Consider the following 15,891-nt stretch of genomic DNA (forward strand, 5'->3'; position numbering starts at 1 on the left):
ACTTGTCAATAACATTTGCCTTCATCCTCGGCCTTCCCAAAATAAGCCCCCCCCCCTCCAGAACACAACCACCCCCATATAAAAAAACATTTGCCTTCATCTTCGGCCTTCCCAAAATAAGCCCCCCCCCCCAGAACACAAACACCCCCATATAAAAAAAACAGTTGGCAACACACTCTACTTGGTGTGCCGAGAGGGCGAGTCCTTGTGCAGGCATCTCCGGCCCCTGCCCGACCTGTTGCTCCGCCTCAACCTGGGCCCTGTGGGTGTGGCAAGGCTGGGGGAAGGCTCCTGAGGGGCACACTGCGTGACGGCAGATGCCCTTGGGGGTCGGCCTAGACGAGGTCCGGCCCTGGAGGGGCCGGCTGCTGACTGCTGCAGCTGTGGCTGGGCAGCATCAGTCTCTGCATCAGCTCGTCGCACCTTGGCTGGGGGAGTGACAGTGGCGGCTGCAGCAATGGGGGCAAGCTGGCTGATGCCAGGCGCTCACTGGTCGCCAGAGACACTGGCACTCGGCCGGGCTGGCACTGCAGCAAGCGCAGCAATCTGGTGGAGGCCAGGCCGCTGTGCTGCAGCAGGGCGGCGGGTGCCCTGGCGATGCTTCCGTGACACCGCGAGTGTGGCAGAAGTGAGTGCCCGAACTGCCCTGGTCTGTGCCCGCATCAGATCAGCCAGTGTCTGCACGGCACCACTCATGAACTTGCGACTCGCGTCCTGTGCTGCCGCGAGTTGGTCGACACCCCTGGCCTGTGCTGCCGCGAGTTGGTCGACACCCCTGGCCTGTGAGTCCCCGAAAGCGGCCACACTATGAGCCAGGGACTCAATGGCCTGAGGCATCTGTCCCACAACCCCCATGAACTCGTTGTGGCGCCGCTCCGAGGCCGCAGACATTTCATCAAGGAGGCGCACCTCCTGGGCGAGGACCGTCTCCGGACTGGAGGGCGGACTCTCCCTCTGGGGAAAAGGCCGCCGAGCTGCCCGACCCTTCCCGCGTGCCTGGACGCCACTGGGCCCAGCAACTGCCCTCCCCTGCAACACTTCCCCCCTCTGGGGAGAAGGCAGCCGTGCTGCCCGACCCTTCCCGCGTGCCTGGACGCCACTGGGCCCAGCAACTGCCCTCCCCTGCAACACTTCCCCCCTCTGGGGAGAAGGCAGCCGTGCTGCCCGACCCTTCCCGCGTGCCTGGACGCCACTGGGCCCAGGAGCTACAACCCCCTGCAACACTTCCCCCTGGCTCTCCTCCAGGCAAGACGTGTCCCCTCCATTGCCATCCCCTGGCGCGGATGAGGGTTCCCCCGATGTGCCGCCTTCCTCTTGGTCCTCGTCGTCCTCCTCTTCCGAGGGACTGGCACTCTCAGCTTCATGGACCTCCTCCTCACCAGCTGAAAGCAGGAAGGCACAAGAGTAGCTTTAGAGTGAGGACAGGGCGTCAGCGAGGGAGGCATGAGTGGTGGCATTATGCGCATTGGTCGGACAGTGGCAAAGGATGTAGATCTGAAGCGCAAGGGGAACGAGAGAGGTCCAAACGGTCATGTCCTTACCATTGGGGCCCAGCACAGGGTCCGCATCACCAATAGCAACGGGGCCAACCACCCGGCCACGCATGAGTCGAGCCACGCGCTCCTCCAGCTCACTGAGCTCCTGGAACTGGGCACGGCCTCCCCCGGTGACAGTCCGGCTCCTCATATTCTGGGCCAGCTTGGCCTGCAAGAGAAAGGACGGCCTCTAAGTACAGTGTGGTGCCCTGTTGTTGTGTGCACTGCCTCCCATGGTGGAATAGCTTGGCCAGTGTGGTGCCCTGTTGTTGTGTGCACTGCCTCCCATGGTCGAATAGCTTGGCCAGTGTGTAAAGTGCAGAAAGTGCTATTGATGATCATGCCAGTGCCATAGCTGCGGGAGGAGGGATGGCCATTAGGCCTTTGAGGTCCCTTTGCCCATAATGTGAGGTGCACATGCAAGGATGAGGAGAACACTGGAAAGGCTACTCACCTTGACCAACCGAGTGAGGTCGTTGTACTTCTTGCGGCATTGGTCACCAGTCCTGGGGACATCGCTGGTGGCTGACACCCTGTGGGCGATTTCCCTCCAGGCTCTCCTGAACTGCCTCCTGGGAGCCTTCTTGCCACTGTCCGGGCACAAGATCTCTCTTCTCTTTTCCAAACCCTTAAGCAGCACCCACAAAGCAGGCTCTGAGAAGCGCTGCGCTCGTTCACGGGCCTTCTGCATGGCTTCAGGCGCTATTTGGGTCCACCAGCAGTGTTGAGGCCTAGCTGCAGGGTTCCACTATCCAGGGCGTGGCAGCAGACAAAGTCGACCCTTCCCCCTTTAAGAGCTGGCCGGCGTCAGGGTGTCTGCTGTCAATCAAAACATGACCGCACCTGCGCTGCGCCCGGCCTCGGCGTTATCAGTCCGCACCGCCGGCTTAGCGCCTAAAGATAGGAGTGCAACGCCAGTTTCAGCGCTCGCCCAAACTCCTTGGCCAAATCTACTGAATTTCGGCGAAGTGGCCTACACTTTCCGGCGGGCGCTAACTTTAGCGACCGCCCGACTTTAGCGCCCCAAAAGTGGCGCGACTGAATTTCTAGGCCAGACAGTCTAGTGGAATGGGTAGACACATGGCAGATGAAATTCAATGCAAAAAAGTGTGAGGTGATACATTTTGGTAGGAAGAATGAGGAGAGACAATACAAGCTAAATGGTGCAATTTTAAAGGGGGTGCAAGAACAGAGAGACCTGGGGGTGCTTGTGCATAAATCTTTGAAGGTGTCAGGACAGATTAGCAAACAGTTAATAAAGTATATGGTACCTGGGCTTTATAAATAGAGATATAGCATACAAAAGCCAGGAAGTTATGCTAAACCTTATATATAAAACATTAGTTCGGTCCCAGCTGGAGAATTGCGTTCAATTCTGGGCACCACACTTTAGGAAAAATGTAAAGGCTTTGTAGAGGGTACAGAAGAGATTTACTAGGGTAGTTCCAGGGACGAAGGATTACAGTTACGTGGATAGACTGGAGAAGCTGCGGTTGTTCTCCTTAGAGCAGAGAAGGCTAAGAGGAGATTTGATAGAGGTATTTAAAATCATGAAGGGTTTAGATAGAGTAAATAAAGAGAAACTGTTTCCAGTAGCTGAAGGGTAGATAACCAGAGGGCACAGATTTAAGGTAACTGGCAGAAGAACCAGCAACATGAGGAAAAACGGTTAGGATTTGGAATGCACTGCCTGATAGGGTGGTGGATACAGATTCAATAGTAGTTTTCAAAAGGGAATTGGATAAATACTTAAAGGAGAAAAGATTGCAGGGATATGGGGAAAGAGCTGGGGAGTGGGGCTAACTGGATTGCTTTTCGAAAGAGCCAGCATGAACTTGATAGGCCAAGTGACCTCCTTCTGTGCTGTACTTACATAAGATTACATTGGATATACAGCACAGAAACAGATCATTCAGCCCAACCAGTCCATACCAAAGTTTATGCTCCACTCAAGCCTCCTCCCATCTTTCTTCATCTAACATCTAACTCTATCATCATAACCCTTTATTCCCTTCTACCTCATATACTTATCTAGCCTCCCCTTAAATGCATCTAGGTTATTCACTTCAACCACTCCCTGTGGTAACGAGTTCCTCTGAATTCCCTATTTGATTTCTTGATGGCTATCTTATATTGATGGCCTCTAGTTTGGGATTGGAGGCGTGTGGGGGGTTAAAATTGCAAAAACTGGCGGGCCAACCCCGCCTCCAAGCAATTTTCATTAAATTGTGTCTACTGGTCCCGTCTCCGTCCCGCCTCCAAGAGGAGGGATAGGCCATTAAGGCCCTTAACAAGCTCTAAATTGCCTCTATAATGCCATTTTGATAGGCCTTGGTGATTTTAACCCTTTTCCAACGTGAAGCACGCCTGTTCTGAAACACGACGGTGAAACCTGGCGGGAGCACAATTGGATTGCTGACTATTAGCTGCAGCTCCAACATTAAATAGGACATTTGACCAGTCACCATTTGCAGGTGGCAGGACTTTGTTGTCTCAGGTCTGGGGGAACTTTTAGAAGGCATAACCACAGCTGTGGAAGTTTGGAGCCTGACACCCATCTCCAGTATGACCTCCTGGGAAAACCCTCTTGCCACCTTCACTGAGCGCTTCCTCAACTGAGGCATATACCAAGTAATCTTAAGCTCTCAATGTGGAAGTCCCATTCGTGAAATGACACACGCCACAACTACAGCACTAGCCATCAGATTTTTTATTTACAGTAGTCATCTGATGGCTTTTTAACATAAAACATCAAATTTCACCCAAGTGACTACACTTGTGACTATTTGTGCAATATTTTTATCTTACGCGTGCTCCTACGTGGTGCTTCCCCTGTGGCTTCAGCAGATGTGGAGGCCCCTTGCTCACTTTCTTGCTGCTCCTGTCTCGACACCTTTGGTGGGCGTCCTCTGGGGTTGCGAACCTGTGAGGGCTTGTCAACAGTCTGCTGCTCCTGCGGCTGTGCAGGGGTTGAGACACCGATCTCAGATGGGTGTGGACTCTGGTGGGGCTCTGACCGAGGGCCCTGCAGTGGCATGGAAGTGTGAGCGCTTGGAGAGGAGCCCCCACTTCCTTGATGTCTGCCACCAACTTCCCTCTCATGGGTCAGGTCCCCCTCAGCGCTTGCAAGTGGCTTGAGAGCACCTTGCTGCATATCAGGGGGGCCATGGGGACCCGTATCTCCACTGGCAGTCCTACTCAGAAGGACTTCCATGAAGGTCTGGTTTCTCTGTTCAATAGATGCCCATCACTCTTCAAGAGATGTCATTCTATTCAGAACACTCACCATGTTTTCTGCACTCTGGCGACTTATCACCTCCATGTTGATGCATTCATGCGCCAATGACTCCACAAAGGCTCTGCTCATGTCGCAATGGACTCCTCCATTCGCTCCACACTCGCAGCGACCCTGGAGACAAAACCTGCCAGAGACTCTTGCATCTGTTCCTGGAGTTCCAGCACCGCTGATCTTATGGATGGACCCAGAGGCAGAGGGTCGACATGCAGCTGAGCCGAGCTGGCAGAGTCCTGCGCCTTCCAACTAGGACTCTCCACTGCTGTCCCGGTCTCCATAATCTGCTGATGCTCACTTGTGAGCTGTGATACACCAGGTGACAACACTATATCTCGCAATGGTCCCACCAAGGTGTGAGTGTCTGCACTGGTGCTGGGTGCGCTGAATTCTGCTGACGTTGCACCCTCAGAGGTTGCAGCTTTCTCTGAGGAGTCTGGAAGCTCAGGTTCTTCCTCCTGGCTAGTGGGGATGGGTGCTTGCGATGGTCCTGTGGGGGAGCAAAGGAAAGAGTCAGAGATGTGAGGTCAAGGTTACATGCACATTGCAGATGATCATAAGTCCATCTGTTAGAGCTTCAGAATCATTATCAGCGACTCATGCAATGTCATTGAGAGAGATGGAAAACTATTCTGTCACCAGCTTGCTGTGATGTACCCATCTGTCTGTCTCCCACTTGCGCATCGTCCTCCACTCCCACAATCTCCAGGACCGCATCCTCCCAGGGGGTGAGGTGGGCTACTGAGGGTGGCCCTCCTCCTGTCCTCGCTCTTTCTCTCTTATTGTGAGCTCTCTTTTCCTGCAATGAGGGAGGCAAGTGGAGGTTGAGTGAGAATGAAGGAGTGAGTGTAGAGAATCCATAGCATAGATGCTTAGGATACAAAGATGGAGTGAGGTGGCAAGACCAAGGGCCCTCCCTGTGTGTTGTCAGTTGTTTTCATAGCATCACAGTGATAGGGAGTGTGAGAGCTGCATAGTCGAATAGTTAGGTGAATGTGACCATAGAGAGAGGGGGAATGGGTAAGGGTGCATGGATGTCAGTGTCAAGTGGGATGTGGAGGAAGAGATTGCTAAAGCTGAGTGCTGGTGAGGAGAGGCAATGGGGATCAGATTGAGGGTGATGGGAAATTCATACTCACTTTTCCAGTGCGCAGGTCATGAAATCTCTTCCTGCACTGAAGCCAGGTTCTGCAGGGTACTGACAACGAGTTGACCTCCTCTGCCACCTGGATCCACACAACCTTGGTTTGCTGGGGAGGCTTCTTCCTCCCTGAAGAAGGGAAGAGCACCTCTTTATGTGCTCTTGCTCCCTCCACTAAAGCCTGCAGGGCAACGTCATCGAAGCGGGGTGCAGACCTAGGCCTCTGGCTGGCAATTCTTCCTGCAGGTGCCTCTCACTGCAAAAGCCAAAGGTTGGCAGTCTGCAGAAGAAGCAAGGCTTGTTGCAGACCTTAAATGCAGCAGCAATGATGACGTCATCGGAGGCGACTTTCAGACTGGAAAAACTCATTGGCCATGGGTTCCCACACGTTGGAACTTAATTGGCCAATTAAGTTAAAATCGCATCATTCTCCCACATCGATTTAGAATCGGGTGGCTAACACGAAATGTGGATTACACGACCCCAGCTCGCCCCAGTATCAAAATCCAGCCCTCTGTGTCTACTCTATCAAAACCTTTCATAATTTTAAATACCTCTATTAGGTCACCCCTCAGCCTTCTCTTTTCAAAAGCAAAGAGACCCAGCCTGTTCATTCTTTCCCAATAGGTATAACCTCGCATTTCTCTTATCATCCTTGTAAATCTTTTTTTGCACCCTCTCCAGTGCCTCTATATCCTTTTTATAATATGGTGACCACAATTGTACACAGTACTCCAAGTGTGGTCTAACCAAGGTTCGATACAAGTTTAGCATAACTTCACTACTTTTGAATTCTATCTCTCTAGAAATAAACCCGAGTGCTTGGTTTGCATATTTTATGGCCCTATTAACCTGCATCGCTACTTTTAATGATTTGTGTATTTGTACTCCGAGATCCCTTTGCTCTTCTACCCCAGCTAGATTCTTATTTTCCATGTAATATGTAGCCTCCTTATTTTTCTTACAAAAATGTAATACCTCACATTTATCTGTGTTGAAATTAATTTGCCAATTATATGCCCATTCTGCAAGTTTATTAATGTTCACAGAATCACAGAATCCCCACAATGCAGATAGAGGCCATTTCGGCCCATCGAGCCTGCACCGACACATATCCCACCCGATCCCCTTAACCCCTACACCAACACATATCCCACCCTATCCCCACGTATTTAATCCCCCTAACACTAAGGGTCAATTTATCATAGCCAATCAACCTAACCTGCACATCTTTTGGACTGTGGGAGGAAACCGTATGAACGGCAAGGGTGAATATATTCATATCTTTGGTAGGTCAAACGGTGAATATGTATAACTAGTGTAGCCTGCTTACTGACTTCACAAATTTAATGTCATCTAAAACTAAACTATGATCTATGATAAATCTAAACCAAGGCCCATAAATCTAAATCTGAGCAACTGCTATCCTAACCAGACCCTGACAGTGCACATTCAATGTATGTTTGTACAGATGCAAAGTACAGTCTCAATCAGTGACTCTGAATCTTGTCTTTTATGTGGGGAGGGGTGATTTTATTTGTGTGTGACTTTCTTTGACTCGATTTCAAGACAAAACTGGATGAGTTTGGGAATGACTGAATGACTCTGGAAATCTCAGGGCAGCTGTGGCTTCTGAAGCATTATGAACTGGAACAGACATGTTTGGTAATTTAATATGCCAAACATTTGTTTATCTGTATAATAAAAAAAACTTAGCTTTTATAACAGACCTAAAAAGTAGTGACCTCTCTTAAGGTTGCTATGTTATTTCTGCAGTGGTTGAAAATCTCCAAATACTGGATTCTGTGACTGAATAAAGTAAACAATAACACTGGCAGTCGTTACAGTCATTATTAGAATTGCCGAATACAAATTCTGACATCTAATATTATCACGCTGCACCATTATTCTTACCCGGGCATTAAGGCTGGAGGAATGTATGTCGCATTGTAGTCAGTTATGAGGGTCCCAGCACTACGGGAAACCATGATTCCACAACGTTTGCCTCGGGAATATTGAGAGCCAACCAAAACGAATGAAAACTATCTGCTTTTTATTTCTTTTTTTTCTTGCACACAACGTTTCCCCGGTGCCCTGTGAGCGGTAGCTGTCCTCTGTGTAACAAACTGTTACCAGGCAACCTGGCCGCGCTGCCCGACTGCATCACATGAACAGGAAGCATCAGTGAAGCCGGGACAGGCAAGGAGCTTTCTCCCATCCTGAAGCATTCTCCGCTGAACCCGACTTTAGAAAGGCTGGTTTACATAATCCACTTGGTCAATTCCACTCCCCTCCAATAGCCATGGCCTGTATTTCCTTGGTTTTTTTAAGACTCTTTATGCAATCCAAATATCATTTAAACAGTTACGGAATAAAAGACGTGTGTTCCTAATATTATTTATCAATATAAAAAGGACAGTTATCAATTAACATTATTTTCTCTGCTAAATAATGTGCTGACATGGATGCAAGCTATACATATGCGTAGGGGACTTCAACAAAACTGTGGTTTAATTATTATAATTACTACACACTAATAAGACCCGCCTGTATTCTTGTAATAAGCGTATTTGACTGTTTTGGTTTTGAAAGAAAGAGTAGAGCGAAAAGAACTGGACGTCACTTTGTCCTGGCGACATCATTCTGAAGTGTATTTCAATGCAGTTTATCTATTTGATTTCCAATCAAAAGAAATGTCGCTCAAACACAATAGTAAAACTTCAAATACATTTTTTTTAAATCACATTTTTAAAATGACTGTAAATTACATAAATTTAAATTTTTAAAAAAAATAATTAAAGTTTTTAACGGGGCTAAAAATAAACATACCTTTGTTTAAAGTATTTTAAAATAATAAATCAGTGGAAAAATGTTTTTTTACTTTCTTCAACTCTTAGCCTGATAAAAGCAAGCCTTGCGCCTTCTTTTCCAGGCGTAGCTGTTTCCCTTACCTAGACTGAAGCAACTGTGCAATAAACTAAAGTTTCAGCCGTATGTGCTGCCTATCCGGCGCAGGCGTTTGACCTGTCAAACCCTTTCTTCACAGAACGGAAGTTCCTGTTTCCAGCGCATGCGCAGTGCATGCCTAAAACTGGCACTTCCGTTGGCTCTACGGGTGAGTACACACCCGTAGGGAGCTGTGTTCTTGGAGCACCCTGCAGTGGAAACTCAGCTCAAATTGTTGCCTTATGGCTGCTGGGTAAATTCATCCTGCACTATATCTGCTGCCAATACAAATTTTGAAATGTGATTATTCTGGTTAGATTTTAGGTAGAGTTATGCAGTTTCTAACAACTTATTTACCTGCAGCACAATAATATTGTTGCGTCGCCATTGTATGACTGCCCATTCCTGCAGTGTCCGAGGATCAATAATACTCAGACTGCAGGAGAACAATAAAACAGGTATTTACTGAACAGAGAGTAATTCAAGACTGAAATATAGAAGCCTGCTATGGCTTTATATACAGGGGTGGTCACTGCCGGTACTGCAGTATAGAATCAGTTCTTCTCTTGAAGGCACATACACAACAATTCCTCCCCTTTTAGATAAACAGTACATAACATTCATTTAACAACTAAATAATAACTAATTACAATTACAATTTTCTCTGTACTATATACATCAACTGAAATAATCATAAGTTCAGTCTTTGAGGAGGCTTCCTGATCCTGACTGGATAGCGCCTTTCTCGAGTATCCTGTTCTTGCGGCGGAGTTGATTCTGGCTCATTGTCATTGGTTGGTTCATCAGCTTCCAATACCACTGCTTCTGAGGTAGACGCAATCTGTACTTCGGGTTGATTACCAGGGGCTCCTGCTCGTGGTATGGGTTTAGCTTGTTCCTGTGACTCTAGAATCTGGTCAGCATGGCGTCTCACGATGCTCTCTCCAATGTCCACTGTGTACATTAGTGGTCCCTGCTGTGTGCATAACGTTCCTGGCTGCCATTTTTCTGTTCGGTAGTCGCGGGCCAAGACTGGTTGTCCTATCTTGAAGCTCCTGGTTGGCTTCTCATTTATGTGCTGGAATTGCTTATCCTCAACATCTTGTCTTATGTTTGGTTTGAGCAAATCCAGGTGACATCTTAGCCTTCGGTTGAAGAACATTATGGCTGGAGCTTGGTTGGTGACTGCATGTGTCGCATTCCGGTAAGCAAACAAGAAATTATCCACCTTGTGTTGTAGTGGTATGTCGTCATTATGCATTGCCTTTATGGCCTTTTTAAAGGTCTGAACAAACCTCTCAGCCAATCCATTTGTGGCTGGATGATATGGAGCAGATGTGTAATGTTTCACCCCATTATTCCTCGGAAACCTCCGGAAATCCTCTGACACAAACTGTGGCCCATTGTCGGAGCAAATTTGTTCTGGCAAGCCATTCCTGGTGAAGATGGTCCGTAGGACTGCAATAGTTTTCTCCGTGGTGGTGGAGGACATTTTGATGACCTCTGGCCATTTCGAATGGGCGTCCACAGCGATTAGGAACATTGAGTCCATAAATGGACCAGCAAAATCAATGTGTACCTGTTGCCATGGAGATGAGGGCCACTCCCATGGGTGTAGCGGGGCCTGTGGTGGAGCGTTTTGGACCTTCTGGCATCCTGTGCATCTCTTGGTCATATCCTCAATTTCTTTATCGATTCCCGGACACCACACAAATGCCCTGGCTAGGCTCTTCATTTTTACCCCTCCCAGATGACCTTCATGAAGCTCATTGAGCACTCTATCTCTCAACTTGGGTGGAATTACCACTCGGGATCCACACATCAAGGTCCCCCGGCACACTGACAGCTGTTCTCTCCTTGGCGAGAATGCTGGCAACAGTGAGTCGCCATGTGCTGGCCATCCCTTCACCGTCAAATCATAGACCCGAGAGAGTGTTGGGTCATTTCGGGTTTCCTTCTCTATACTTGAGTTTGTAACAGGTAGACATTCGACTTTGGTCGCATGGAATATCTCAACAGGGTCCACTGCAGGTGCTTCCTCTACCGTAGGCAACGGTAGGCGCGACAGCCCATCAGCGTTTCCATGCTGTTTCGTACCCTTGTACTCTATGTCGTACTGATGTGCCCCTAGAAAAAGTGACCATCTTTGCAGCCGTTGCGCCGTCATCACCAGAACGCCCTTCTTTGGGTTAAAAATGGAGACCAGGGGCTGATGATCAGTCAGTAGGGTGAATTTCTGCCCGTGCAGATAGTGATTGAACTTCTTCACCCCCCACACCAGGCTGAGGGCCTCCCTGTCAATCTGGGTGTAGTTACGCTCGGCTGAGGTTAACGAGCGCGATGCAAAGGCTATTGGCCTCTCTGAACCGTCAGGGAATTTGTGTGACAGCACCGCTCCGATGCCGTAGGGAGATGCATCACATGCTAACCGAATTGGTAGTGTTGGGTTGTAGTGGGCCAATACTTCTTTTGAAGTGATTAGGCATTTACATTTCTGAAAGGCACGCTTACACTCATCACTCCATTTCCATGTTACTCCAGTTTGCAGTAGGGCGTTCAGTGGGTGTAGAATTGTGGATAAATTCGGCAAGAACTTATGGTAGTAGTTCACCAACCCGAGGAATGACCTCAGTTGCGACACATCTTCCGGTGCTGGAGCCTTGACTACAGCCTCAATCTTGTCCAGCGACTTATGCAACCCTTCCTCATCAACCATGTGGCCACAATACGAGATTTGTCTCCTGAAGAACTCGCATTTGGGGCGGTTGGCTCGTAGCCCATATTCCTGTAATCTCATGAGCACCTGCTCCAGGCTGGCAAGGTGTTCACTGTCATTTTCGCCCGTAACCAGGATGCCGTCCAAATAACACTGGGTCCCCGGGATCCCTTGCAGGACTTGTTCCATCGCCCTCTGCCAAATAGCCGGGGCTGATGCTACCCCGAATACCAGTCGATTGTACTGGTAAAGGCCTTTGTGAGTGTTTATCGTGAGGTATTTCCGAGACGCTTCTTCCACCTCCATTTGTAGATACGCTTGGGCCAGATCAATCTGTGTAAAGCGTTTCCCTCCAGATAGTGAGGCGAAAATATCTTCTATCCGTGGAAGTGGATATTGTACTGTGTGCAGGACTGGGTTCACAGTTCCCTTGAAGTCCCCACAGATGCGAACCTTCTTCGGTTCCCCAGGCGTGCTGCTCAATGATTTCTTCATTACAGGACTGATGGGTGTGGCCCACTCGCTCCAGTCCACCTTGGATAGCACACCTGAATGCTCCAGACTCTCCAGCTCTGCTTCAACGGCTGGGCGGATCGCATAAGGTACCGGTCTGGCCTTCAAAAATTTTGGGTTTGCGTTATCTTCGATTTTTATCATTGCCATTACTCCTTTTAGAGTCCCAAGTCCTTGTTGGAACACCTCTTTCGCGTCAGTTAGAATTTTTGACAGTCGTCCAGGTGTGACGTCATCATCCTTTTTATCAGTCACAGTTAGCGCCTGAATGGCATGCCAATCCAATTGTATTTTTCGGATCCATTCACGTCCCATTAATGGTGGTCCTCCATCTGGTAGCATACATAGATACAGTTTCTGTGTTTCCTTGCCGTTGTATTCAACTGGCACCCTTATTTTTTCTCTGGGTTAGACTTTTTGCCCCGTGTATATCTTCAATACAATGGACGTGTCCTTCAAGGGTATGTGTGAGAATAGCCGCTCATAGTCTCGTCGATTCATGACAGGGCTGATCCTGTGTCCAATTCCATCTTTACTGGGGACCCTGCTATCATGAGGGTGACCCAAATGGTTCGGTGATCCTCCTTTGCGATCACGTTGTGTAACTTTAGACAACTTAGTCTCCTGCTCCCGGAGTCCTTATCACTCTCCTGATCTTCCGAACTACTGTCTGTCAATTTCTTTACTTTCTTGTACTTTTCCTTAGTAGTTCTTGTAGTGTTGGTTTTCTTTCCCAACCTGCAGACTCTTGCTATGTGTCCCATTTTCCCACATTGCCTGCATACTTTGTCCTTAACCCAGCAGTCCTTCTGATCATGGGTTGTTCTGCCGCAGCGATAGCACTTTTCTGCTCCATACGCCATTTCATTAGCGCTGTATTCCTGTGGTTTCTGTTGTATTTCCGCAGCTCCCTGTGCTGTTGCTTCATAGGATACTGCCACGCTGAAAGCCTGTTCTAACGTCAGGTCCTTTTCCGAAAGTAGTCGTTTCTGGGTTCCTTCACTCTGGAGCCCACAGACAAACCTATCCCGCAAGGTGTCTGCCAGTCCTGCTCCGAACTGGCAGTGCTTCGATAACTTGCGTAGTTCCGTAAGATAGTCAGCATTGCTCTCATCTTTGTGCTGGTTTCTTTTATGGGACTTGAATCTTTCTGCTATCAGCAGCGGTGTAGGGTTTAGGTGTTCCTGTAAGATATTAACAATCTCTTCAAAACTTTTCTCCATTGGTTTAGCTGGGGTAATTAAATTCCGCAATAGGCCGTACGTTCTCGCGCCCATCAAATTTAATAATACCGATGCCTTCTTTCCATCGGCCACCTCATTTGCCTTGCGGTACACTTCAATTCTTTCCACATACGTGGTCCAGTCTTCTACCTCGTTGTCGAAAGCAGTGATACTGCCACTCTTCGGCATCTTGAGTGATTTAAAATGGCGCCTCCCGTGCTTTTTCTTCTTCCCCAATGGAATAAAATGGCACCTCCCGCGCTTTTCCTTCTTCCCCAATGTAATAAAATGGCGCCTCCCGCGCTTTTCTTTCTTCCCCTTGCTGCCATGCTGCTCCTAGCATTCTACAGGGTAATGGCGGCGACCCGCGGCTTCAGCGCGTATCACTTTTCCTTCCCCTCGTTCTATCCTCTCCACGCTGCCCTGTTCTTGAGCACTGACCGCGCCCTGTGCACTCCACCCTCTCTCTCTCCCTTCCTCCCGACGACGCTGCACGGCCCCTTTGCAGAGCCGCTCGATCTAGCCCGAGCCCGCCGCAGTCCGGAAGGGTCAGCGCACTACCTGCTACCAGCATGACTTGCTGGAACACCTCGACTGGGGAGCCAGGCCCAGCTCTCCACAGCCTCCCCTGCAACTCTCCGAAGGATCCCTGGGCGGTTGCCCGCGGTCGACGCCCGCCATTCTGATTTTAACCTCCAAGAAGCTTCTCTTCAGGGAAAGGATCCCCGTGAGGTGATGCAGTGCTGTAGGTGAGTTCAAACCTGCCCGTCGCCACTGTAGTGTCCGACGATCTATAATACTCAGACTGCAGGAGCACAATGAAACAGGTATTTACTGAACAGAGAGTAATTCAAGACTGAAATACAGAAGCCTGCTATGGCTTTATATACAGGGGTGGTCACTGCCGGTACTGCAGTATATAATCAGTTCTTCTCTTAAGGGCACATACACAACAATTCCTCTGTTGACAAGCTCGACAAAGTGTATTGTGGAGTAAAGGATTCTGTGCTTCACGATTTTCTATGTTTCTTTCAACTAAACCTCTGCTTTAAACATAGGTGTTTATAAGTTCCTATGTACAAAATTTAAACATACATCTTCAGAAGTCTGGAGTTTGGAGAAATTTTGACATTATCAATTGCATTTAGTACCTGTCTGAGTTTTATTATTGATTTTCATCTCTTTCTTTCTTGGATATATTTTCCCTTATTTTCTGTCACCCTTGTAATGATTCACTTCCCTCTTTATTTCATTACTGACATGAGATTGCTCTTTTCCTTCTCTCTCATAATATGCTGCATTTTTGTCCTTGACTATTTGCTTCCCACTATACTTCTTGCAATGTTCTCCTTCTGTAGGGCAGTAACTTATGCTCGGATACCTCATCCAAGTCGTTATTCTTTTTGGGGCACTGAGTATTGACAGTCCATTTAAGCACGGGGACCTTCACTAGCAAGCCTGATCCCTTCCTTATCTAATGCAAACATGCACCTTCCAGCAAAGGTCAATGGATAGCAACCAACAGCAAGAACCTTAGTTGGCTTTTTGCACCCTTGTTTGCAACAGTACTGAAACTGAGATCACCACTGTCTAGGAATGCAACCTGGAGCCTTCTGGTCTTATACCACCAAGAGTGGCTTGGTAGCGCCACTACTGACCGAGCTGGCCAAGTCCTGAAGGATATAACTGCCAGTCTGGGCCTGCGACAGGTGGTGAGAGAACCAACATGAGGGAAAAACCTACTTGACCTCATCCTCACCAATCTACCTGTCACAGATGCATCTGTCCATGACAGTATTGGTAGCAGTGACCACCGCACAATCATTGTGGAGACGAAGTCCTGTCTTCACACTGAGGACACCCTCCATTGTGTTGTGTGGCACTACCACTGTGCTAAATGGGATAGATTCAGAGCAGATCTAGCAGCTCAAAACTGGGCATTCATGAGGCGCTGTAGGCCATCAGCAGCAGCAGAATTGTATTCCACCACAATCTGTAACTTCATGGCCTGGCATATCCCTCACTCTACCATTACCATCAAAGCGCTGCAGTCCTGCCACATCCAGTCGTGAATGGTGGTGGACCATTAAACAACTAACAGGAGGAGGAGGCTCCATGAATATCCCCAGCCTCAATGATGGTGGAGCTCAGCACTGTTTTCTGCAAGCATGTGTTATTTTGTTTTGTTTTATCTGTTCTGTTCATGTTTAGTTAAAGTGTGAAAGCACAACTGTCTTTTTCGATCGGGAAAGTTTTTTTATTTATGTGAAGTGACGCAATTGCGTGTGCCTGACAATGTTTTGCTCCACCTTCTTAAAAACCTGCAAAGGAGTTAACCCATTCCACTGACAGCTGTTTACGTTCGCCAAGCAACAACTTTAGTATGAAATTTAAAGATATTGGACTTTATTAAATTTAAGTTCCTTAATTTTAAGTTAATATTTCCCCAGAGTGACAGAAGGAAAATTATGATTTGATTAATTAACCCCTTGGGCTCTAAGCAGAATCACAATGAATTCTCTTCT

The 15,891-nt window shown here is 48.2% G+C and overlaps 1 protein-coding gene across 3 annotated transcripts in view; it reads right to left on the reverse strand.

Moving 5' to 3' along the window:
* The window catches only part of cimip2c (ciliary microtubule inner protein 2C), a 127,333-nt gene extending 119,145 nt beyond the window's left edge, over positions 1-8,188 (reverse strand). Inside the window, exon 1 of one of the 3 annotated variants that reach the window (XM_085996218.1) lies at positions 7,883-8,187. In XM_085996218.1, coding sequence (XP_085852344.1) covers positions 7,883-7,956 — 74 coding nt within the window. In that variant the 5' untranslated portion in view covers positions 7,957-8,187. Of the gene's footprint in view, positions 1-7,882 lie in introns of all 3 variants that reach the window. The other 2 variants (XM_085996217.1, XM_085996219.1) reach the window with 2 other exon arrangements.
* Positions 8,189-15,891: the final 7,703 nt, after the last annotated feature.

This window comes from Somniosus microcephalus, chromosome 9 (assembly GCF_052327205.1).
Source record: "Somniosus microcephalus isolate GS21.2 chromosome 9, FLI_Smic_1.0, whole genome shotgun sequence".
Taxonomy (NCBI): Eukaryota; Metazoa; Chordata; class Chondrichthyes; order Squaliformes; family Somniosidae; genus Somniosus; species Somniosus microcephalus.